The 25,976-nt window shown below is 41.3% G+C and overlaps 1 protein-coding gene across 2 annotated transcripts in view; it reads right to left on the bottom strand.

Moving 5' to 3' along the window:
- VPS50 (VPS50 subunit of EARP/GARPII complex) overlaps window positions 1-25,976 on the bottom strand; it is a 98,613-nt gene that overhangs the window by 34,943 nt on the left and 37,694 nt on the right. For both annotated transcript variants that reach the window (XM_060248504.1, XM_060248506.1), the window contains 9 exons: window positions 24,762-24,902; window positions 23,090-23,222; window positions 22,087-22,178; window positions 17,566-17,660; window positions 16,357-16,455; window positions 10,042-10,132; window positions 8,259-8,435; window positions 4,132-4,250; window positions 3,662-3,768 (listed from right to left, as the gene is read on the bottom strand). In XM_060248504.1, coding sequence (XP_060104487.1) covers window positions 3,662-3,768; window positions 4,132-4,250; window positions 8,259-8,435; window positions 10,042-10,132; window positions 16,357-16,455; window positions 17,566-17,660; window positions 22,087-22,178; window positions 23,090-23,222; window positions 24,762-24,902 — 1,054 coding nt within the window. The remainder of the gene's footprint in view (window positions 1-3,661; window positions 3,769-4,131; window positions 4,251-8,258; window positions 8,436-10,041; window positions 10,133-16,356; window positions 16,456-17,565; window positions 17,661-22,086; window positions 22,179-23,089; window positions 23,223-24,761; window positions 24,903-25,976) is intronic.

Here is a 25,976-nt window from a genome sequence, read left to right as displayed (position 1 = left end):
CCAAAATGTTTTCCATCATCCTAGCCCTGGTAGCAGCATCTGAGCTTCTGGGGAAATCCCTTCTCGTGCAGTACTCTGCGCACACCTTGCAGTAACCCCAGTTTGGTGCTTTTCAAGGCTGCAAGCCTATACATATTTACTTGGGGTCAGTAGGGCTAACTTCCAAATAAGCATGGTTAGGATTGGGCTGCATATCTTTGACTGCACTTTTCCTAGCTGTTTGTTCGACTAAAAAAGCCAATTTTTGTAATCTCAATCTAATAATCTTCACAGAGCTATTGTGAGACTAAACATACAAGAACGATCAATTAATCCATATCCAGGGGGTGGGGTGGGGTAAGGTACTGCTATCAAAAAAGCAATTCACAATGATTGAGTATGGAATGACAAAAACTCTGCCAGAAGCCCTTGTTTTAGAAAGCTGACAAAGCAAAATACTTCACAGCATCATTAACTGCAGTCAGAAAGATCAGAAATGTATCAGAAGGACACAAACTATCAAATGTACCACAGTATAAGTTTTTATGAACTAGAGCATACTTGGATGATGCATGTGGACTCAGGCTCAAGGAAATTTACACCTCCTGAAAGAGCAACAAGCCACTTTGTTGCTTTTGATGCAACAGGCTAACCCTGGGCTTTCCCCCCTCGGGAATTTCAATGAGGTTATTCAGCTTAAACTCATCTGAAGTACCTGATTTAATAAAGTCACTAATTAAAGTTATAGCTGCAGTCCAAAGAGACTCTTTTAGGCAGATAAGTGACTCTCCATGGCAGTCAGTATTCCATGAGTTTTGGTTAATTTACAAAGGCATATTTTCCTGCATACCAGGGGATCTCCTAGGGGATATCTCCCTGCCTTGGACTGTCGGTTGCCTAATTTTTGCTAGATACATGATTATAACAGAGGCTGGCTGTTCTTCTATTAAAAGGTGTGATGTTACATACTAAAACCAAGAGAGATAAAATTTAAATGTGAAATATTTCTATTGCTTACAATTTGATTCCCCCCCTTTTCTGAAGAGTTGAACTTGATTTATATGTGCTAAGAGTCCTCAGAGACTAAATCCAATCTGAAGGCCAGCAGTCAGTCATCACTGAGTAAGGTGATGGATTCCTTTCAGATTTCATAAACATAAACTAGCATATACAGAATCTTTGGAACAATGCTTTGCCATATCACCATAGCAAATCTGGTGATATGTATTATAGAAACCATTAAGCAAAATTGTAACCTTTAAAAAATGGGAGCTTTGAACACTAGGGACTTTGCTTAAACTTTTTGGCTTGAACAGTTATGTTGTTAAACAACATAAATTCAGCCAAATTCATCTAAACAGTGCAAAGTACAATAAAAATCAAAGCTCTTGTTCAGTTTTGCAGACAGTAATTCTGAACATTCAAGCAAACAGATACGTCAACAGGCTATTAGTTCAGCAAAAGGCAGCATGCACTGGCCAATAACTATGGGGTGATATTTATTAACTTACTACAGCTGTAACCCAGAAGACTCAAAGTGCGGCAGCCCTGCCCATTGGGTCAAGTGAACAAACACAGTTGTTTTCCAAGTGTAATGAAGTTTCAGTAAGAGCTCTGGGAGAACAAGGCAACTGAAAATGCATGAAAATGAGCATTCACATAAAACAATTCAATTAAGTTCTGTGCTCACAAGATGAAAATCAATTTGTCCATATTACAGACTAAGTTAATGACTGGAAGTGGTAACCTGAAATGAAAAATAAACCACTGCAAAAAAAGTAACCAACCCTCCGATACTGAAGGATGCTCAGTTATATGCACAAACATAAAGATACATTTGTCCAACGGATGATCGATGTGGATCTATAAGACATTTAAACTCCTCACATTTGCCCCTTATTTCCTAAGCCAAGTAGTATGCCCTTTAACCCAGTAACAGGCTGGTAACACTTCCTTGCTTCATTAAAATGCTACACTTGCCATTTCAAGGGTATCCTGAAGAGTCCATATGTAGGCAATAGATTTTCCTTGAAGGTCGTCCATATTTCTGTCTTAATTACTCATAAGGTTGCCCAAGGTTTATAAGGTAGAAGAAGAATGGTTAGATGCTCTGGTCCAAAGATCCAAAAGTAGGGATGGGCAGGAAACTAAAAAGGGCAATTTGGTTTGGGGCTACCCACAAACAAAGCCCCAAGCTGAATCGTCCCAAACGGCCCCCACCTGAACTGAACCAGTCTGGCAAGTCTGGTGTCCCCCTTTTTCCCAGCCACAGCTTGCCCTCCTGGAAGGGACTTCCCTTCCACCTTTCTCCCAGCAATGGCTCACCTGGGCCACAAGAAAGGGGGGAAATCACAGGGGAAAGGATTTCTTTTCTCCTCCTGGCCAGGGGGCAGGAACCGCCCTGGAATGAACTTCCCTCCCACCTCTCTCATCGGGGCCAGAAAAAAGGGGGGATCATCGGGGAAAGGATTTCCTTTCCCCCTTTCTCCTGGCCATGGACAGAAACAAGGATCTCCCAAGAAGGGTTAAATGGTTGGCAACCATTTAACCTTAACAGCTGAGCACTGGACACTGAGCACTGGCCAGAAAAAAGGGGGGATCATCGGGGAAAGGATTTCCTTTTTCCCTTTCTCCTGGCCGTGGACAGGAACAAGGATCTCCCAGGAAGGGTTAAATGGTTGGCAACCTTAACAGCTGAGCACTGGACCCTGTGCTGCTCAGCTGTGAGTTCTAAATGGCTGTGATCCATTTAACTCTGGTTTTGCTCCCCTCCCCCTTCAAAGAGAGGGTTAAATGGCTGCCAACCGGCCACTTAAACCTAACAGCAAGGCAGATCCTGCACAGATCCTGCACCACTCCACAGTTAGGATTAAATGGCTGGCCTTGAACAGCTGAACCAGCCAACAACAACAACAACAAATTTTATTTGTATCCCGCCCTCCCCGCCGGAGCAGGCTCAGGGCGGCTAACAACATGATTCAGAGTTGAATTATACAAGTAAATAAAACTACATTAAACATTATCAGCATTTAGTTATCAGCCAGAAGTCTGGTAAACATTTGGGGAAGGTAGTTTCCCTGAACATCAGTTCCCAGCTCTGAACCTGCCCAGGTCCATGCAGAATTTTGGCTTGTGAGCCAGTTCTTGCCCATCTCTAACCAACAGCCTGCATGTAGTTAAATGGCTGACATCGAGGCAATCCTGTGACTAGAGAATCGGCAGGAAGACCCAGAGTGATTATGAAAACAGTGATATGAACAAGCTGCACAGGAAGTGCAACTGTTTTTCTTTTAAAGTTTTCATTCACTAGTCTTTATGACTCAGATTTGGTAGTTCAACTACATTTGGCACATAGATTTGGATCCAACCAGCTTTCCCCCACATGACGACCACAAAAAGCTATGCTGGGGGTCATGGGATCTGCCTAGACAAAAGAGTCATGTGGGGTGGGTGTCTAGTAAGAGGAATTGGGTGAGACTGAATGGAAAAACTGGCTGGAGACATGAAAGAAGTGGGCTTCAAAACAGTGTTGTTATTGTTGCTATTGTTATTATTATTATTCATAAAGAGAGAGAATATGAGTTTCCTACCATGCACATCTTCACAATCTTTCAAACTCACATAAACATACAATATAGAATATGAATTAAAAAAAATTAAGCCAAGGAACAAGTTCACTTACCAACAAGTCTTATAACATTAAGTGTAGTGTTGGTTAAAATGGGTGCATTCACCTTGTTGAGGCAGTAATCTGATCGCTTCTTGCTCCTCAGGGTTTCTCGAGAAACACTGGGTGGAAAATACAAATTATAAATGCTTAAACAAATGACGGGGGCAAGGCAATATAACTCATTTTTTGTTTATGCTAGTATACCAATTAATAAAAGCTAACATATCTAGCCCCATTTCTGTGTCCCAACTGAACTCTTTAAATTTATATTCCTCAAGTATCTGTGAAGATGTTGGTGAGCCAGCAAACCTAAACAGTGGGTGGGGGAGGTAGATATGAAGGCTGTACATGGCTTGGAGCAAGCCAAGGCTGTACATCGCTTGCAGCAAGCTAAGTCCCAGTGAGTTGACAGAAGACATAGAGTTCAAAGCATGGTATAAAAACAGATGAGTATAAAATACAAAACATGTGGTTCAAGATACCTTTTCACTGGAGCATCTCCAGTCTGCTCATCGACGTAGTCTCTTTTCAGTTCTTCAGGAACGTCACTGTCGCTGTCATACTCTTGATAGGCACTCTTTTCCTGCTCGTCCGACTCATACTATAGCAAAATAAATTAGAAGAGCATACAGTTACTTCAGAGTAATTCGGAACACATGCAAGATCCGTCAGTAGTCCTTAAACTTTAATTCTCTGCTCTAAGTATTGCAATTTCAAGTGAGCTCATGCTTCCCATATTGCCCTCCTGGTGAATGACAGATATGCTACCAAACAAGACAAGAGCTTCAGAAAGAAAGCACAACTGCAGTATTACAGGTTTCTTAACTGCAAAAAAAATCTCTCTACTTTGGGAACAGTGCAAAGTATTATATTATATTATATAGATACAGCAATGGAGCCGAAGGGTCACTGAGACCAAGGGTGAAACATCTTTCCTTACTACTGTAGCCCTCTATGGTCCCGCAAACAGTAACTTGTGGGGGTTGGGAGGCTTTCAGAAACAGCATAAAGTATGGAGTCTACTGTGAGGATGCAGAACTGAAGAATATATCTACCTTTGTATGAGTAGAAGTACCTTTCTCATCAGAGTGTGAGCCAAAGGTACATTGCCATAAGAACCACCCTATGATCTGATCTAGCACTTGGATTTGTAAGCTGACATATGAAACACATGCTTTGTATCTCTGCTGCTCAACCTGAACCACTAGAGTGTACTGAACTAGAAAAGAAAATACAAATAAGTACATTGTAATCAACATCATTCGTAAAATATCCCATCAACAGCTTTCATTAAGCAAGAGAAATGTTGTAATTGAAACCTTGATCTAAATATAAGATGCTGTTAAATGATAATAAATTACAAAACCACCTGATCTTTTTAAAGCTAGCCCAGTGCTTTAAAAAAGTAAGATGCCACATGTAAGATTAATGAATCAATTTAGAATGTCTGCAAATCTAACTTTTTCCAATCACGTTTAAGGAAAACATGTGCATAACTCATTTTTTTCCAGCATTCTAATTTTCTCCTCACAGAATGTTCTGTATTGCAAGTACTGCAGAGAAGCCAATCACCCAGCACAAATTCATTTTCATGTCACAGTGAGGATTAACTAATGCAAAATGCTCTAGATTGGCATGCAGCCCTGCAAGGAACAACAAAAAATGAAGCAACCACAGCACAAGGCCACATCTGTCAGTCTTCGTAAAGAAGAGAATGCAATATAGCACTGCCATGGACAATCCACAACAAGGTTACAGAAATCACAGTATTATCTCTTTCAGAGAACAACAACCTATTGCTAGCTGATGTCATCACTGCTCCTTCTAGTGGCTGGTCCCAATAACAGTCCTGCTATGACTGCAAAACTGACAGAATCTTTCTATTTGCATAAAAATGCAGACACGATGTACTCACTCACATTCTAGCAATGGAAAGGCAATCCTTTATCATGAGATCAACCATGAGTTGGAACACTGACCAGAAATGTAAAGGCAAGAGAAAACACTTCAGGCATTTTTACAGTAGCACTTTTGTCCATCAACTACCAGCAGCTTTATATGTATTCTATAGAATTCCAAAGTAGTAGCTGTTTTGGTGGAAGGAAGGAAGGAAGTTCTTTAAAGTGAAAAAACAAAGTACAAGGTATAGAAGGGTGCAAAGTTATTAATTTTGTGACTGAGGCTGTAGTTGCTGGATTTCTGTCTTCTAGGAGCAGAAGGGTGCAAAATATAGGTGTGTAAATGCCAAGTAAACCATCTGGAGTCCCAAAATAATAATGAATATACTCCAATAATGCTTAAAATTATGACAATGCTATTAGATTGCCAATGATGTAACAGTGCACTAGAATTCTACATATAATGCAAATGATATGAAGTTTTAAAATAACGAGCAAAACTGATGAAGAGATTTGTGGTATCTTAAAAATTAGCAAATGTACTGAGGCCTAAGCTTTTAGGGTCAGTGACTTCTACTTCATATGCATGAGGGGTATATCTGCGCCGTGTTCAGAAAGAACGTCTTTATTTTTCCAAGTCCAAAAAAGTTAAACAATTCAAGAGATAGCAGTTGTCTGGAGAGCACAAGTCAATACCTAATCAAATTAACACACGTTCCAATCAACAACTGTGAACCATTCCTGATTAGCAACCACAGGTAATGAATTTGGATAGCAGCACCAATAGCATAAATATCTGAAGAAGGTAACTCATTCAGCAGCTTCAAGCTGGAGTCTGCCTTGAAACTATTTTGTTGAAGCATTCCCCAGTCAGTTTGCAGGACAAGGTGACATTCAGGTATCACCTGCACAACTGTCCTGCAGCATGCCCAAAATGTGTTCCAGGTTTAGCTTAATGGGGAATTCTCAAAAGCCTCCTTCCTATGGGTCCAGATGCAATGTGTCTCAGCAGAAGAGAAGGGAAGGACTAAAAGGCAGTTGCTGAGAATACTGTAAGTCACTTTGGGGAGAAAGGCAGGGTACAAATGAATTAAATAAATTAATATCTGCTTTTGGCATACTGCTGCAACATGTCTGCTGCACTCTCTTGCACTGCCTGACCTCTTAGATGCATACTTTGTAAACAGAACAAACGGTGGCTTAAACACCAGGGCTCTTTTCCACTCAAGGATCCGTCCTCCAATAGATCAAGCCTCCCACACTTAGCAGAATGGGGGAGTAGGATCCAGCCCATAATTCACATAATGCACACATAATAATCAGTGCCCACTCAGGCATCTGAATGAAGCTTGCCCATGACAGCTTCTGACACAAGTTTGTTAGTCATTAAGATACAATGCTGCTACAAAGGAGCCAGGGCACTGACATAAGGAAATGGCTAGATCTGCACCAGGGTGACTGGGGTTCAAATCTCAGCTGGAAAATTCACCATAAAATTCACTTCTTCCTTTTCAGGTCTAAACACTGTAGCAGGATGAACTGGAAATAAGTTGTGCTGCATACACCATGCTACTTCAAGATTACTTTTGAATGCTACCTCGTGGGGGGGGGGGGGGGGGAGGAAACTATCTCCCTCCAAATAGAAAGCTAGAAAAAGTGACAGGCCCAAGGCCTAAGGATATCCTCACGGATCAGGTCTAACCCATCTCATACAAGATAACTAGGGAAATATATCAAGTTGCAAAGCATTCTAGTCACAGAAATTATTATTAAACTATGTCAAATAAATAGCTAATGCCTAGTCCAATCTGTAGGGAAAGGGTCTTTGAACTCAAATGTAATACCCAGCAGACTTCAAGTGTGAGAATCTCATCCATCAGAGACCTGAAATGAGACCATCTCCTCTCATCCAATTACAGTGCTCTCTGATACTGCCAAGAGAAAAGCAACTGGGTGGGAATAGCCCAATTTGTCCATTTTCCAATAGGTTACTGCTGTACCACTAGATTAAAGACTGCAATATATCCCCTTTGAAAAACATGGCCAATTCCCCCAAATTCTCTGAAACCACCAGAAAGACTCTTCTTAAAGTTATTTCTAAAATCTATTAGAAGAATGGCCATTAAACCTGGAAGAAATTATCATTCTCCTCTTCCCACCCCCTAATCCAGTAGCCCAAAATTGGACTGACAAATAAATGTGTTAAGACTGAAGGTTATTCTTTTAAGTGCACTTCTTGTTCCAAAATCATCATTAGAATTTTTTCTGAAAAACTACCATTGTAGCTTCCCAAATGAAACCTTTGTTCATAAGCAAAAGCCACAGATCAACCAAGTTATAATGTTAACTCCCTAATGAACCACAGGGAGCTAGACATACTGGCATTAAAATAAGACCTATTTTATCTGCATGCGCACAAAAAAAGTAATTAGTATTTAAAATTGCCCTGATAAATCTGTATTTTCCTAAGGAAAAGCACAGCCTACAAAGGAAGTCTAGGCTTGGATGAACACTATTGATCCATTTCTCAAGAAGCATGTTTAGTGCACGAAGCTTGGTATTAGCGGTTTAAATAAAACATATCTTGGTTTATTGATTTTAGAAATGGCATTGAATTGTAGAGCAAGTGCCATGACTTGAAAATTCTGAGGTAAAGAAATAATTATTAAGATTACAGTATTCCAAATACACCACAAAGAGTGATTCCGTACCCCATTAGAAGCCAGTACATCTTCAGTCTCATCATCCTTGTTGTTGGCAGGAATTTCAAAGGGATTTCCTCCACTGCAGTACTGCTCAAACAGAGTTATGGTCCTTTCTATTTCTGAAGCAGGCTGCTTGCTCGGTGAGACAGAAGGAGAACGTGACTGGGCCATGAACTTAAATTCCTATTAATATAAAGAGAAGACAGGTTGAACATTTGGCCATGCCGTTTAAACACTGCTCATTACTATTAAAATACTACAATGTCAACCATCTAACCAACAAGATTTCTGTTCTTATATTTAACTGAAGAGTTAATTTGATGCTGTATAATCTTAACCAGGGGCCATTTCTTAGGAAAAAGAGGTGCCGGAGAGCATTAGCACAACTCATTTGCATATGCCACACACCCCTCCTTTTATAGCTATTTCAAACGCGACAACTGCAAAACTGTAGAACTGAACCTACACTTCCCCTTGCACAAGCAGAAGGCAATTCTACTTCTGCAAAGGTGGAGAGGACATCTCTAAGTTTCATGAATTTTCACCCCAGAGCATCAGCTTTCTGTGCTGTATCCCATACTATTCCAAAGCCATCCTAACACCCATAAAGAAATTTGTGGGGAGCACAGCTAGCTGGACATAGGGTGCCTAATGTCTAATGTGCATGGAATTTTAGCTTGCAACAGGCTACCAAGAGTGCTTTTTAACAAACTCGTTTGTCACATCTCTTTTCTGGTTTTAAGCATACTACCTGCAGCATTATATATAGTACAGGATTCATACTGAAAGCAAAAAGAATTTTAAAAATTGTTTCCATTATGAATTCTTTCACAACCCACAAAGATACAATACTCAGCTCAAGTACTGACCATAAACACCCAAAATAATGCATTATGGCTATACTAAAAACAAAGTGTAACGTTCAGTTTGGGGCAAAGCTGATTTTGGCCAAGTGAACTGAATTGTAGATTTGCTCACTTTTATTCAGAGGTCCTATTTATACATTTGCAGTGTAGTTAGATTTCTTGCTGTTCTGATCATATCTGTAAAACAGAAACTGGCTGGCATGCTTCCTGCTGCCGGGTAATAGAAGTGAACAAAGTAATCTAGAATTTCATCAAAATGGCTCCTAGATCAGTCCAGTAACATATCAATCAGTTGAGTGAGATTTAAGGATTCTGTGCAACACAAAATGGAACTAGATAAAAGTAGATAAAAGTTACATCCCTATGGGGATTGTTGAAACTTCATTCCAACCCTTCTCTCTACTAAAATACATTCACTAGCAAGAATCTTTTATGCTTTTGCCTCTACTGTTTGCAATTTTTATACATCCAAAGAGGACTGCACTTGGGCTATCAAGTGCGAGAATTGCATTCGCTCAAAGCTATTCTTTGTGTCCTTATTCTAAGGTGTCACTTCAAGCCACTGCTGTCAAGCCAACTTTGATTGTATGGAAGTGACTTCAGTTGAAACACAAGGACAGAAATACACTTTTGTGTATTTATTCTAAGAAATTTCTTATTTTATAAAAGCAGCCACTGGGAGTGAGATTTAAAGAGGAAGATCTTCAAAAAAGGGAAAAGGGGGCCTTGACTCTTTCCCCTCTGCTGATTTTCTATGGGGAATTACTCCTTTCTTCCAGCTGCTTTTACACCTGCTACTGGGGGGAAAGTCACCCAGAAATTTCCTGCAGAAAAATGGTGTAACAGGATAAGGTTAGAAAGCCCTACTGCTGCAAGGCTGTAAACTCATCCTGTGCCTGTCTTCTAACACGACTGGCACTTACATGCAGCTGCAGTATGCTGAAGCTTGATTTAACAGGGCAAAGTTCCCATGTCTCATTCTCTAAGAACATTCGCAGCTCTTCAAGGCGAGTTCTGAAACAAAATATTTCATGTCAGCAAGCTCCTATACAGTGAATAAAATGAACAGAAATAAAAAATTTTACAATGGAAAAAAGTTACAATTGAGGACAGTGGTGCTTCCATTTAATATTTTTTCCTCTAATCGGATGACAGTAACTGAAGGAGCCATTTGCATCCTCATTTTATCATACGTAACTGTAAACTGGATATCCTGTAGTAACGCATCAACATAATCAGAGAACCTGACGAGACATAACAAGGATTTGGATGCCAGCAACTGCAATTCATCTATACATCCATAGTGTGGTGCAAGCAGCAATGAGAAACAGAATGAGGCTTCATCTTGGACAATAGCCACTGCAGAGTGGAGCACTGGATGCAACAGTATTTTTTCTCTATGGGAACTTTGTTGGTCTTAAAGGTGCTACTGGACTCAAACTTCAGTTTGGTGTAGTGGTTAAGTGTGTGGACTCTTATCTGGGAAAACCAGGTTTGATTTCCCACTCCTCCACTTGCACCTGCTGGAGTGGCCTTGGGTCAGCCATAGCTCTGGCAGAGATTGTCCTTGAAAGGGCAGCTGCTGTGAGAGTCCTCTCAGCCCACCCACCTCACAGGGTATCTGTTGTGGGGGAGGAAGAAAATGGAGATTGTGAGCCGCTCTGAGACGCTGAGATTTGGAGTGGAGGGCAGGATATAAATCCAATATCATCTTCTTCATTTCATTTATTTATTTGCTTCCAGTATAAATATTTTACAGTTTTTTAAATACTTCTCTGGAAAGTAGATACTAGCCAGAAGGAAGTAAACATGAAGATACTGGCTGCCTCCTCTTAGATTTAGTATGTCTTACTTCTGTTACTTTTTAGGATTATAGTGTATATTGTCTTGCAAAGTAGGGAGGAAAAATATATCATATTCAGAAATCTGGAGAAACAGGGGAGGTAGGAATATTCTTCTCACAATTTTGCAGGGCAATATAGGCTGCCATCTCCCAAGAAGTTAGCTACACATTTTTATTAGTTAAACAAGAATCCTTAATACATAGCTGTCCTCTATTTCAAATGTTCACGTATTTCATTTGTTTAATGCTGAGTATAAAATAGCTGTATCATTCAACGGTCAGAAGTCTGCCTTTTGAAAAATATTCTAAACAGTTATGCCAGAAAATTGAAGAAAAAGCAGGAAAAGCCATGTGTGTGTGGGAATGAGAAATTCAGTAGCAAACGCTAACATGATAATTACTGTTGGCAAACTGCAAGGAGCCCCGTGTACAGAATTACTGCAGTTCTAGTCACTTTGCAAAAAAGCAAAAAAGTATGGAAGCATAGTTTTCAAAAGGTGCAATAAGCATCAGTCTTATTTGCTACATCCTTTAAAGAAACAATTAACTAATCAACTAGAGGACTGCCATTGATATATAACAACGCTTTAAGCCAAGGGTGTCAAACATATGGCCTGCAGGCCAGATCTGTCTCCCGAGGGGGTTCCAATCCGACCCTCCAGCAACTGGCTGTTTGCTTCATTCTCCCTTGCCTGCTTTGTCCGGTTGCCATTTTGTGTTACTCCCTGGATAAGCTAGCCAGTAAAGCAGCCTCTCCCTGCTCTCTCTCTTTTCCCCCCCAAAGGGAGGAAAAAGGAGGAATGTCAGCCAATGGAGGAGCTTGGCTCTATAGCTCCGCGCTATGTAAAGTAAAGTAAAGTAAGTTTATTTTTATATCCCGCCCTCCCCCGCCAAAGGCGGGCTCAGGGCGGCTCACAGACATGGAAACCATGATTTAGATAAAATACAATGTAAACAAGAATTTTAAAATACAATTCAATTACATAAATTAATTAAAATAGATAAAAACAGCTACTATAAGGTGCTATAGGTCACAATCATACATAAGATGGCTAGATGGTTACAGGTCAGTTTCAATTTCAGTTTAGTCAGGTTCTATCTTAAAAGCAAGCTGGAAGAGAAAGGTTTTGCAAGCCCTGCGGAATTGATTCAGGTCCCGCAGGGCTCGCATTGTCTCTGGAAGTTGATTCCACCATCGAGGGGCCATTGCTGAAAAAGCTTGCTCCCTGGTTGTCTTCAGTCTAGCTTCTCTTGGCCCAGGGATTTTTAAAAGATTTTGAGAGCTAGATCTCAGTGTTTTCTGAGGGACATATGGGGAGAGGCGGTCCCTAAGGTAGGCAGGTCCTCGGCCATATAGGGCTTTAAAGGTAATAACCAGCACCTTATAGCGAACACGGTACATAACCGGCCGCCAGTGCAGGTCCCGCAGCCCAGGCTGCACGTGTTCCCACCGAGGTAGTCCCACCAGCAGCCTGGCCGCCGCGTTCTGCACTACCTGGAGTTTCCGTGTTCGGTATAAGGGCAGCCCCATGTATTAGGGCATTACAGTAGTCTAGTCTCGAGGTGACCGTTGCGTGGATCACAGTTGCTAGGTCACCGCGTTCCAAGAAGGGAGCCAACTGCCTCGCCCTCTTGAGGTGGAAGAAGGCGGCTCTAGCAGTGGCAGCTATCTGGGCCTCCATTGATAAAGAGGATTCCAGTAGCACTCCCAGGCTGATTATGTTGATTAAGATTCAACACAGCAGAGCTATAGAGCCAAGCTCCTGTTGATTAAGAGTCAGCAAAGCAGCCTCTCTCTGCTCTTTCCCTCTTCCCTCTCCCTTTTCCCAAAGGGAGGAGAAGGGAGGAAGAGCATCAGCCAATGAAGGAGCTTGGCTCTATAGCTCTGCTGTGTTGATGGATGGTTTAGTGTGCCAGTAGATTCAAAAGTTTGAAGCAGAAATCAGGGGAAGGTTATTGTGCATAAAGAAGGCACAAAATGCAAGTAAGAATGAAGACAAATTCTGGTAAGAAGTCCAGAGAGCGAGGGAAAATCTTATTCTGAAAATGTATCATGAGTATGCCTACATGATATGCTCTTGTGCTTCCTGTTGTTGTACCACAAGGCACAATCAGGAATTCATTCTGTTTTACTAGATGAGTTACAGAATTGGATTCAAAGGTTCTGTTCCACAAGGAATCCTCCTTTCAGTGGAAGAAGATTAAGGCCTGGAGGATGGTTCCATCTACTGTTAACAAAACAGGACCTTGGAGCTGGCCAATGATACCAAGCAAGCAGCTGGCTTGCAATGTCATTGAAATAGCACAAGAAATCTCCTAAATTCATGTCCTGACTCTAAGTCTTCTGGATATCAGATATGATCTGCTTCCTTAAGAAAAACTTAATAATAATAGATTTTATTTATATCCCGCCCTCCCCGCCTAGGCGGCTCAGGGTGGCTAACAACATTTCACACAGTTAACATAAATAGGTAAAACTTTAAGTTTAACAATTAAAAAGAAATTAGACATAAAAACCAGTTGATTAAGTTAAAATACATAATTCAAATTACATTAAATATATCTGGCAGCAATAAAATTGTTTGGCGCTGGTTCTGCCAGTTTAGATAGTTCCATAATCGTATTATAGATGGCGGTTCTTTATTCTTAGCAACTCAGCAGTCGATATCAGCATAGGCTTGTCTGAAGAGGGTGGTCTTGCAGGCCCTGCGGAACTGGTCAAGGTTCCGCAGGGCCCGCACTTCCTCCGGAAGTTGGTTCCACAGTGCAGGAGCCGCAGCTGAAAAGGCCCGTGTTCTGGTGTTTTGAAGTTTGACCTCTCTCGGCCCAGGGATGGTCACTTTATTTTTACCCATTGACCTCAGTACCCTCTGGGGTTCATATGGGGAGAGACGGTCCCTTAGGTAGGCTGGTCCTCGGCCATATAGGGCTTTAAAGGTAATAACCAACACTTTGTACTGGACTCGGTAGGTAATTGGCAGCCAGTGCAGTTCGCGCAGCCCTGGCCGTATGTGCTCCCATTTCGAGAGCCCCAATAGTAGCCTGGCCGACGCGTTCTGCACCAGCTGCAGCTTCCGGGTCCGGCACAGAGGTAGCCCCAAGTAGAGGGCATTACAGTAGTCCAATCTTGAGGTGACCTAGTTTTGCCACTACCAAAACATAACCTAGTTTTGCCACTACCAAAGCAAATCAAAATCAGATCCTTCTAGAAACTTTATCACTTTAACCCAAATTAGCCCTTCACATGTACACCCGCCAACACCTAACTCTCAAAAACAAGGGTATTTCCCATTAGAATGCTTCATGCACTTAGTCCCCCCCCCCTCAGGTTTTATACATCAGTCATCTTGATCTCCTCCCTACATTATAGTTTAAAGTTGGCATCACTACATCTACAGCCACTTGTTAACATATGTCAAGATGAACAAGTAAAAGACCATGCTCTCTGAACAGCTTCTGCAAGATAGCTTTTATGCACTAATGCATCTTCAAAAGCATGTAACTTTCCCTAATTAAGCACACAATGGAAAACAAGAACTGTATGTGCTGTTATTAGAAAAACCTAGATCTCCTAAGAACATTATGTAATTTGCAGTAAAATATGCGAACAGTACATTTACAGCTTTAAAAGGCTTTGGAGATGCTACTAAATAAACAAATCTTTACAACACCCTCTCAACATCAGTATCCAACAGTCACCATTATTTGCTCAGATTAGCCAGAAGAACCTGGGCTAAGTTTATTTGTCTAACAATTATCAACCATTGCTCTCTCCCAACCCACAAATCCCAAGGGCTGAATAGATAAAACATTTCTAGCATTTTATTCTTTCCTGCAAATGCAGTTTAATTTATACACACAAATGTATGATACACACATACACACATTCAATATTTGTGTTATAATTCTCTATTAACAGGGTTAAAAAAAAAAACAGAAAACAATCCCAATAAGCAGAGGGAGACTTTAGTTCTATATGTACAGTAGTTCCTGGATCAGCACCTGTGAATCAGACTCAAATACACTAATAAGTCGAGCTGTGACCCTTCAGAAACCATGCAGATCTTTCTCCTTGTCACTGATGAACAGCCTACTGATTACTTATTTTGTGGGAGCTTCTTCTCATTCTTAGCAGAGGCCTTTGCTGCTATCACACTTAGTTTGACCCTTAAATTTAGGCACATGTGTTATATACAAACGTCCTTGAAAAAAATATTGTAAGCACATCAGGTTTTTTATTTTAAAAAAGCATAAAGGCTGGATAAAACTACTTTTTTTTTTAAAGCCTTCTTCCTTCAGAGTTTTAGGCTGCATTCAGACAGCACAATGAATTGGCTTAAATCACAGCTTTTTGTACAGCCCCAGAACACAGGAGGAGTCCAGTAGCACAGCCCCAGTTAGACTACCAGACAGCCAGAGCTTTATGGTAAACAGTATTAGTCTGCTGTCGGCCTCCTGCATCCATCTCCAAGTAAAACCTCCCAAACATGATCTAAAACACCCTTAAGATTTCCAGGCTCATTATGCATACGGTCAGCTTGATCCTGTCAGCAGCAATGAATAAGAGGGAAACAAAGCCTATGGCAAACCAAGTATCCTCTTTGGTTAAAGTTAATTGACCTCTCTCCTATCTAGCTGCCTCTGAGGATTTTAACTGTAACACCAGTGGATTAATATTTCAAGACAGAACTGAACCCAAGATATGTTGTTTTACTTAATTGTGTTTTCCCTCATTTATGTTGTCCCAAATTTCTCCACAATGGGACCCAATGCAGCTTACATTGTTCTCCATTTTATCATAACATCTCTGAGGCAGGTTAGGCCAAGTCTGTGTGACAAGACAATCCGTGGCAAGTGTGCCTGTGCCAAGGGTGGGGTGAGGGGAATGAATGCCTTCTACTTGGGTGGGTGGGTAGACAGCAAGGGGGGGAGCACTTGCTCAGAGTCTCTTTCCAGAGCCCATTGTACTTTTCTTCATCTTATTCCTAGTTTGATATATTCATAATGTGTAATGGTCTGAGAGCCACTTGGAGTAACGATTAAAGTGTCAGAGTTAGACCTGAGATATCCAAGTCTAAATCCCCGTGAAGCTGGGCCAGTTTCTCCCAGCTTCATCTACCTCACATGTTATGAGGGGAAAATGGAAGAGAGTCATTGCCACTTTGAAGGAAAGACAGGATAAAATGCAACAGAAAGGCAAGTGGGATTCAGGTACTATGAAGAATGAGAAATATTACTTTATGACAACAAAAAATACTCCAACAACAACTATGCATTTTTTAAAAAGTAAGATTTATGAAAACACAAATTTCATTTTTAAAATAAAAAGGTTATAATCATGATTTCAAAAGTGAATATAACCCATGCAACTGATCACCAGCCTGGCAAGTCTTACCTGTGATAGTTCTTGAAATAATTAACACTTTGTTTTCTAACTGATTCTTGCAAAACTTCTGACTTGCTGCCACAGAATTCTTCTCCGACTTGCATCAGCCTATAGGAAATCATTCTTAGTTATACGCTTATTTCAACACAGAGAAGTCAAGAACTGTTACAAGAACATTTACTAATTCAGGGGCAATTCCCCATCTTCCCTGCATTTATTACCTTCCTAATCCCATGGAATATAAACCTGTACATAAAGTCTCTTTCTCTCTCTCTTCCCTATTATGTGCCATCTGTTCATATCAACAAAGAACCACAATGCAAGGAGATTTCTAGCCAAGCAATTAAAATATGTAGTACTCTGGAGTCTATACAGATTCTGCAATTTAATAATGAGTCTGCTTATTCATTGTCATTTTCACCTCAGGGACGAAACTGAAGCAACAAGGCAAGTCACAATGAATACCTGCATTTGGAAATCAAGGAAAAAGAAAATGTCTGCGCTCTCTCTCTCTCTCTCTTTTGCCCATGAACATTACATATAATTTACAGGCCATATCAACAAGGCACACTGAACTACAAGGCATGCCAAATCAACCACTGGTGTAGAGCCTCAATAGTGTGGTCCTGCCAACAAGTCACTCTGATGGTTAACAGAGGTTACAAACACTTCTATATTTAAATCTCATAAATCGCCTTGATTCTAACACCCCATTCATGCAACTCTGGGTGCTTCTTATCTGAAGGATGTTTCACAGTTTTCTTAGCAAGTGACAATTCCCAAAAGATCCTAAAGGAAAGCCATGAAAGGTTAAGTTTTAATTGGTGGTATAGATGTGGCCTGAAGTGGCCGTGATACATCTGAAAGCAATTGCATTCTCCTCCTAACACATGACATGGGCAACCTGATCTATGAACCAGGTCAGTGAGAGTATCTAGTCATAGGTTGGTCTAGTTTTATCAAATTAAATCCTCCTAATCGGTTTGTCTCTCATAAACCAGACCAACTGAACTCTAAGAACCAATTTGGTACTGGAGAAGAAGAAAAAAACAAAACAGTCCACTTTATCACCAGTATAACTCAGACACTGTGTGTTAAATAGAGTAGGGATAACTGAACTACTCTTCCCATACAGCTATTTATCACCTAGCTAAATTCTTAGAAAATACTGCTAGTGTACTGCATGACTTCATCAGATGGATGCCTCTTCCTCAATACCTGCTGATAATATCCAGCACGAAGATGAAATCATCATATTTGAAGTTAGACATGTCAGTCCCCAGCAAGTAGGTCTTCACTTTCAGCTGAACATCCTATAAAAATACAAAAACGTGTTGACCAACTCCAGACTATTTAGCGAATGCTTTTGTATTGACCACCCATGCTTATATTACCATTGGGCATGAACAACTGAAGCCTTTTAAGAGAGTTCCGTGCTTATCCTTAGAATCCAGTGCATCAATGGCCAACATACTTTATTACAAAAGAGACAGAAGGTTTAAAGGTAGTTATTCAAAATCATTTTTAAAGTTACGAAGAAACTGCGGCCTATTCCAATAAGAGAGCCTGCAGCTGTATTTGGACATTACAACCAACCTTTAAAACCCTTCTTTTTTTTTTTGCACCAATCTTGGTTAATCTGCCCTTAGTGTATAAGGCCTGATGGCCCAGGCTAGCTCGATCTCATCATATCTCAGAAGTAGGGTTGGCCCAGCTTACTACTTGGATGGTAGACCACCAAGAACTCCAGGTTGCTATGCAGAAGCAGGCAGTGGCAAGTCACCTCTGAATGTCTCTTGCCTTGAAAACCCTATGAAATAGTCATGTCAGCTGCACCTTTACGGCATTTCCCACTACCAGTGCATTACAGTTTGTTCATAAATCCCAGTTAGTCTGCTGCTTGCCTCCTTCCTCACCTCCAAGAAGAATCCCTGGATGCCATTCCAAATTTACTGGAATTGCCAGGCTGCTGGCAAAGCCTCACTATGAACGCTGTCCAGATGCTATTCAAGTTGGTTGCAGTAAATAGAAGAACAACAAGGAGTAGGAAGGGAAGACAAGGGTAGCCAAGCCTCTTCCTTACTCTAAGCTAAGAACAATCAGGCTCCTTTTCCCCTACTTCATCTAGCAACTTCAGTGAATTTCTGAACTTCTAAACTCAAACTTCAGCCCTTCTCCCTTTCTCTTTTACCATCTTGCCACATTTCCTAAGCTCTTTTTCTCTTAGGAAGAAAAGCTCAGGATGCCACATGTGGCTGTGGCCAAGAATAACACCCATTTGCTCCCACTTGAGACATGAGGGACAGTTTGAAATGGTATGGCAGCAGAGGGATTGCAAACTGTTTTGAAGACAATACTGTTTCACAGAGAGAAATATCTATTTCACGTATATGTTGCTGTGACAGATTGTACTTTTTAAAAACTTAGAAGTGCTGTACAAACAGCTGAAGGACTGCAAAGGGTTACTTCTTCACAGAAACAGTCTTCAGTGACAAGCTGCTCCAAGCAATCTGATTGGTTAGAATCAGATGTGCCGAGAGAGACTTTAGCACTGAATGTTGAGGAGGAGAATTCATTCGGTATTCAGCCCTGATTGAGAGCAGTGCAACACAGAGGAATAACTGGGGGCAAGGATGAGTGGGAAGTAGACAAAGACTCCCATTTGGACCAAGGAAAGGCATAGATCTTCTAGAGAGAGAATATTTTCTACCCAGTCAAACACAGAGTTAGCACTGAAGAGTGCAGAGATCCATGGTCTGGTCTGGTTAGAAATTGTCCAAAGAAACCTTCAAAGTCAGTTAAAAACTCAAACCAAAAACTCCAAGCAGTAAAAAACTCAAGATGTTTCAAAAGAATGGGTTTGGGTACTATAAAGAGTGTAGCGGCCTTCTGGAAACCCAAAGAGTCAGAGAATACTCAAAGAAAGTGTTTGGAAAACATTGGAACAATAGTTTAAGAAACTCTCATCAGCCTGAAACATAAGAACTAAAGTTTATGCATGTACTGGTTTTAGCTCAGAGTTATCTATATTGAGTTCCCACAAAATTTTACCCCTTATTTCAGCTGACTTTTCCCCTCTATGTTGAATAAAATATCTTGTTAATTTGGAATATAATAACTTTTTGAACATCACTTAGGCTATATAAGTTAAAGTGGGTTCCCAATCCTTCCTTCAGGTTCCTCGGCTGAACAAACAGCTGAAATATTATACTGTGACAGGGTGGGACAGTCAGAATTCTTCAGGAAACAGACAACTAGGGCAGCTGAATCACAAAAGGGAAAGAAAAACAGAGGGGAAATCCTGCCTCTGAGGGAGGGAAGTGGATGGGGTGTCGTAGCAAGCTGAATAAAGCATTGGATTAAAATTCACAGGACAATCTGTAAGCTTTCCCTCAGGAGAAGCAGATGTCTCTCACACTTGCTCCTGCTGGAGGAATCATTGTTACAGGGGGCAGGAGGGGTGAGTGCAAGCAGGGAGAAGATTTTCTGAGGAAGATCAACAGATGCATGCAGCATCAGTATGCACTTTCCCCCTGGAGACATAATTCAGCATTGTTGGAGAAGTCCACACACTTTTCTGCCTCAATAATTACAGTTGGACACTTGCTCTTCTCTCTCCCATCAACTATCCAGAGGACATCCATCACACTGCCCTGCCCACTTTTATAACAACTCAATGAGATAGGCTGGACTGAAAGAGACTGACTGGAGCTCTGTGTGTGTGTGTGTTGTGTTAAGTGCCATTAAGTTGCTTCCGACTTATGGTAACCCTAGGAATTAATGACCTTCCAAACATTCTATCATTAACAGCCTGGCTCAGATCTTGCAAACTGAGGGCCACAGCTTCCTTGATTGAGTCAATCCATCTCACGTTGCGTCTTCCACATTTCCTGGTGCCTTCAACTTTTCCTAGCATGGGCCGAGGTCAGACGCACATAAATTGACAAGATGGGCATGGATGAAAGCCAGATGCATATCGGATTTTATGCGGTTGTCCAAACATCAGCATCTGGCAATGGTCGTAGGCTCGTTCGTGTCCCAAACTGCCACGACTGAGACGCGGACTTTTTTGTTAGTACATTAAATCCGGAATAAGAATGCTTCCGACGACTCCCACGTATACTTTCTATGTTTGAGCACTCCATTGTAGCCAACTCATCGCAAGCGCACTTTCACTTCCCTGAGAGAGCCCACTCCAAATGATATCATTGCGCCAGAAATTGTTGACTCAGCCTTCCAACCTTCCGAGGTCGGTAAAATATGCACCCAGCTTGCTGGGGAGGAAAGTATAGGTAACTGGGGAAGGCAACGGCAAACCACCCCGTAAAAGGCCTTCCATGAAAACTTTGTGAAAGCAGCGTCACCCCAGAGTCGAAAACGACTGGTGCTTGCACAGGGGACCTTTCTTAAATGGGAGGGGAGGAAGATCGCCCACGTTTGCTGTCTCCCTGCCAGGGGAGGAAGATGACCCACCTTTGCCATCTTCCTGCCAGGCGGAGGGACAGCGAAGAGAGTTTCCTTGCTCCCCCCCCCATTTAAACACCACATCGGGGTGTTTAAATGGAGGGGGGAGGAAGATCACCCACCTTTGCTGTCTCCCCGCCAGGCGGAGAGACAGCAAAGAGAGTTGCCGTGCTCCCCCCCCCCCATTTAAACAACACATCAGGGTGTTTAAATGGGGGGGAGGAAGATCCCCCACCTTTGCTGTCTCCCCGCCAGGCGGAGAAACAGCAAAGAGAACTCCTGGGCTTTCCCTTCCTTTCTGGGTGTTTAAATGGGGGGGGGGGGGGGGCAGATCACCCACCTTTTCTGGCACCTTTAAAAAAAAAAAAGCCAAGCACAATATCCCATGTACTGCGCTTGCGCGAGTGTGGAATGCCATCTCTAAAAATGAGGTCCAGTTGAGACCTCTGATCAACCAGCGACGGGACCAACACTGCTTAGAACTGAAGGATGGAAAGATGTCTGATCAGGAAATTCGTTGTAAAAAAGCTGCGGGGTATAATAGCGACGGGTAAGGGATGGATTTAATGGTGAGTGTGACCGCGGCCATTATTGTTTTTTCCAGTGATTCTTGTCTTCTCATAATGTGACCAAACTATGGCAGCCTCAGTTTAATCATTTTAGCTATTGAACTAGTGTCACTCAATGCATATTATATCTGAGTGTGGATTTGAACTTCTGTCTGATCCTAGTCTGACACTCTAGCTACACTGAATTTTGGCTTTGAGAGTTCTATCCCACCTTAGTTTCAGGTTAGTATGTTACAGAACCTCAAATAAGACTGACTAAATTCATCACTTTGGGAAACGATTTTTTAAGAGTTAAAACAGTATGCTGCCTACAAATACAGCAAAGTGTTGGCTTGACCTTTTAATTCCTAGAGAACACTCTAATGCTTCCGTAAGACAAACTGGCAACACCTTCTAAAGAAATGTGAAAGTATTGCAAATCTGTCTTAAAAGGGCTGTAGGCAAAACATTGCCTAGGAAGTAAAGGTCACTGCAAGATCTTAGTTTATATACTTTATGCTATTTTAAGATTGTGTATAATCTGAATGAATTTTGAATATTCTTTAAAAGTCTGTTTATAGAAAATTAAACTATACTGCAAAAATAAACCCAGTTTAGTTGTATACTACAAACAGACTTGAATAATGTATTCCTACTTGGATTTTTAGCACAGAATATTTTTACAATAACTATGAGGGGGAGCATTTTGCCAATTCCAAATACAGACCTGCCATATTCGTGAAAGTCCATGTTCCAATTTCTTTTTCACATAGCTGCGGTCAAAATTGGTCTCTTCACCACCCATCGTATTGCTTCCATCTGGAAAAGAAATTTAAGTCTTTTTCATTCAAGCTGCCAGAAAAAAAAGTAGCAATTTGTTTTTATTACACAAGCCCAAGTAATGTATTTGCTATGCTCCCCTCATTTACTCTGTGCTTGCATGGTTTCAGGCAGAAGTCCAGTTTTTCAAATGTCATTCACTATGACTCCCTTTCTTGCCTTCAGAGTAACAGAATGTTCTCATAAGTCTAACTTTGACAAAACTAGGAGTATTTATTTTATTTATTAAAACATTTCTACCCCACCTGTCCTCATGGTTCATACTGGCTAGCAGTTGAGCAAGACCAATTAATCATTAACTTCACAGCAGGAAGATGCTTGCCTTGCACCTTTCCAATATTTTGTGAATGGACCCAGTATCCAATAGCAGCTATTATCTGATTGGCCTTGGCCTTCCATGGCAGCCATTTTGTGAAGGTGCCCGTTCTCTGTTCTTAACATTCTAGAAGTGCCCACAAATTCAATAGATTGTTTTAATGCTTCATTGATCTACTGCTGCTAAATCTCATGGACCTCTGGAGAAAAAAAGAGGCTGCCAAAGTAACTGTCAGAGACAAACAGATAATCCTTCCAAGCCCATTGACTTTAATGGATTGAGAAGGGAGTAAACTCTGCTTCGGTCTTCACTGTAAATCACCCAATTTTCATCCTCTAACCAAAAAAACGAAACGTTGTTTTTACCACCAGAGGAATAGTAGAAAAACTATACATTGACACAAAAAGACTTCAGTCAAACCAAATGAGCATTTTTACAGAGTTTCCTTCTGCAAGTCATTCTGCTGCTCATATAGATCAAATACACTGGGCCTGCCATTCTTCTACTGAAGGGGAAACTTGAAGTACGTATTTCATTTCAGTGTTAGTTTCAACTAGCAATAGCCATTGCCTACCAGAAGGTGAAGCAGATTCAGCACAATCACATTTCTCGTGCCACTCCATGGTGCGATAGTAACTGAGCATTACCTCCCACAAAGCTTTGCAGAGGTCAGCAAGGCAAGGAATGTAGCTGTCTGATGTAATGTGCTGCGAAACACATGAGAAAAAGAACTCTCACATTTTCCTTTGCTTTCTAATTCACAAAATGCAAAATTAAAAAGGAAACACAGACACACAGAAGAACACCTAAGGAGCAAAACAGACACTCAATACTTCAGCAAAATTCAAAAAGCACAAGCGATACGCACACAATAGGCAGAGAGGAGCACATGAGACTGGGACACCTTTCCTTATCAGTCTCGTTCAATACACCAGGTACAAAGATATGCATGCACACACTTCCGTTTTCTTAATAGTAATTCTACACAGATTGCAAAGTATAACAAATTCAGTAGTAATTAGTTAATTTTGCTGTTCTTGAGTAACAGAAAATTCTACAAACATTCATGAATAGTTGCAGCTTTGCTAGTGTACCTGCTAGGGTACTGAGGAGCACAATTAACAAGGGCTATAAAGGCGACAATGACCTAAAATTCAGCATGAACTGGCATTTAGAAATCAGGCCTAGCAATGAATTCACAACACACAAATATTTAAACAAAGCAGGAGTCAAGTTGTACATTTAAGACCAACCAATTTTTATTTAGAACGTAAGCTTTCGCGTGCTCTTAAGCACACTGTGCTGGATTCCTCGTGTGATGAAGTGTGCTTAAGAGCACGCAAATGCTTACGTTCTAAATAAAACTTGGTTGGTCTTAAATATACAACTTGACTCCTGCTTTGTTCAACTGCTTCAGACCAACATGGCTGCCTGCTTGGATCTACACAAATATTTAAATACTGATGGTTTAAAATATATATAAATATTTAAAGTAATATATTGATTGTGGTATATTCACCCTTTGACAAGCTTCTTTGAACAGGAAGAAGAGAAAGGCTGTTAAAACTGGATTCATATACAATTTATCCCCAACCGTGACACTGCAATTCTGCAGGGCCTGTCAGATGGAGGTGTTCCACCAGGCCTTTGGTTGAGGCAGTGGACATTGAACATCCTTGGCCTTCCATGTTTCGACTGCTCAAGGCACTTTCATATTATTGACACACAACATAATCCATCCTGATCCATCGCACTTCTAGCATGTAGCTAGTGTACACGGAATGACATCAATTGTCAAACCACTGGTTAGGAACTTAGTTTATCTATTTCAATTTGAATTTTATTTATATAATGTTGGTTATTGATGCTTTAAGCTTTCTTTGATGATGTAATATGAACCACCCTGACCCCATTTGCACATTAGGGTAGGATACAAATCACAATAAATAAACAAGCAGATCACACATCTTTGTTTTAAGTTGGCAGGCGGATGCGCATATGCAATAATGTTGCATATTTAGTGCAATAATAGATTTTAAAAGTATGGAGAATAAAAGTTTTAAATGTTTGTGTTAATCTGGAGTCATTTTCAAATCCCTTTCTTCAGTATTATACCCATGTATAATATTACACTCACACAGTAGGTATTCAGGGGGGGAAAGGGGGTTTACAATTCCTTTTAGCATGGTGTAGACACATTCAACAACATTCACAAAACATTTCAGCCACCACCCATTACTACGTACCATACATAGGTCCTTGTACTGAAGCTTCTGGAATTTCGTGTCTGTGTTTCCAGCACACAGCTCTACATACCCCAGAACAACTTGGAATACTGTGTTGTGAATGGCCTGAGTAAAGTGCATATGTAGTTGGTCCATCGCTGTCTGATGAAAGGAAAGGGGAAGCAAAATGAACTGTTAAAAAGCCAGTTTCCTGCTTCCTGTGCATTGATTGTACTGCACATCTAGAGGATTACAGTACATACAGCAGTAGCTCCATGGGAAGCATGCCCTATTCAGGGCTCCCCTGCCCTGCACTCAGCAAAAGCGACAGGGAGCAGCAGCGTGCCTTTGCCTCAGAGCGCGTGCTGTGAGGCTGCTGTAGCTCCGCCTCTGTGTCTGCTGCAACGGCAGACCGACAGGCAGCCTCACAGTGCGCTTTGCAGCGCAGGTGCACTACTGCTCCCCGTCACTTTTGCCAGTATTTCCCTCACCACGGAAGTGAGAGGACAACACCAGTGCCCACCTGATTATTTGAGAGTTATCTCAAAGGGAAAAAATGTGCTGGTAGAAGGCTCCTGCTGGATTACCCTGCTCTTGCAAACGCTCCATCTCCTTGCTAATCCCCTCCCAACCAAACCAGGTGACAGCACCCCTTTTGGGTAACAGCATAACATTTGGGATAACAATCTAGCCAAGCACAGCACATTTTTTCTCCCCAGTACAACTAAATGCTCTCAGAGCTTTCTATGAGACAACGTAAAGAGGTTGCAATGAATGGGTTGGCTCCTACCAACTTTTCTCCTGCTGAAAGAGGGAAGTCAGTGATTTATGTCTCAAAAAGGCTATCATAGAACCCTCACAGATTAAAAAGCCATGCTGGATGGGCTGCAATGAGGAAGGGATGCCCAATCTTTCTCTTGAGCAAGCAGAAAAACTGGTAAGATTCAAACAGAGGAATCTTTGTGGACACTAGCACCAGGAATCAATGTCAAAATTTTGTCTTCCTGAGCAGCTCTTTGTTTGTTTTTTCCTCTACAGGAGTTAACAGCTCTCAGCAGACAAAACTAATGAGCACGCTGGCAAACATCATTTGATTAGAGATAATTTTTTACCACTGCCCATGGTACCAGGCAGCCAAAGCTACTTTGGCAGGGGGCCTTACGATGTACTTCATCAAGAGGCCCTGCAGGTTAAACAATACCATCTACAGCTTCAGTTGCAGCACCTTTGACAAAG

This window comes from Heteronotia binoei, chromosome 10 (assembly GCF_032191835.1).
Source record: "Heteronotia binoei isolate CCM8104 ecotype False Entrance Well chromosome 10, APGP_CSIRO_Hbin_v1, whole genome shotgun sequence".
Lineage (NCBI taxonomy): Eukaryota > Metazoa > Chordata > Lepidosauria > Squamata > Gekkonidae > Heteronotia > Heteronotia binoei.
This window is presented reverse-complemented; position numbering and strand designations above follow the sequence as displayed.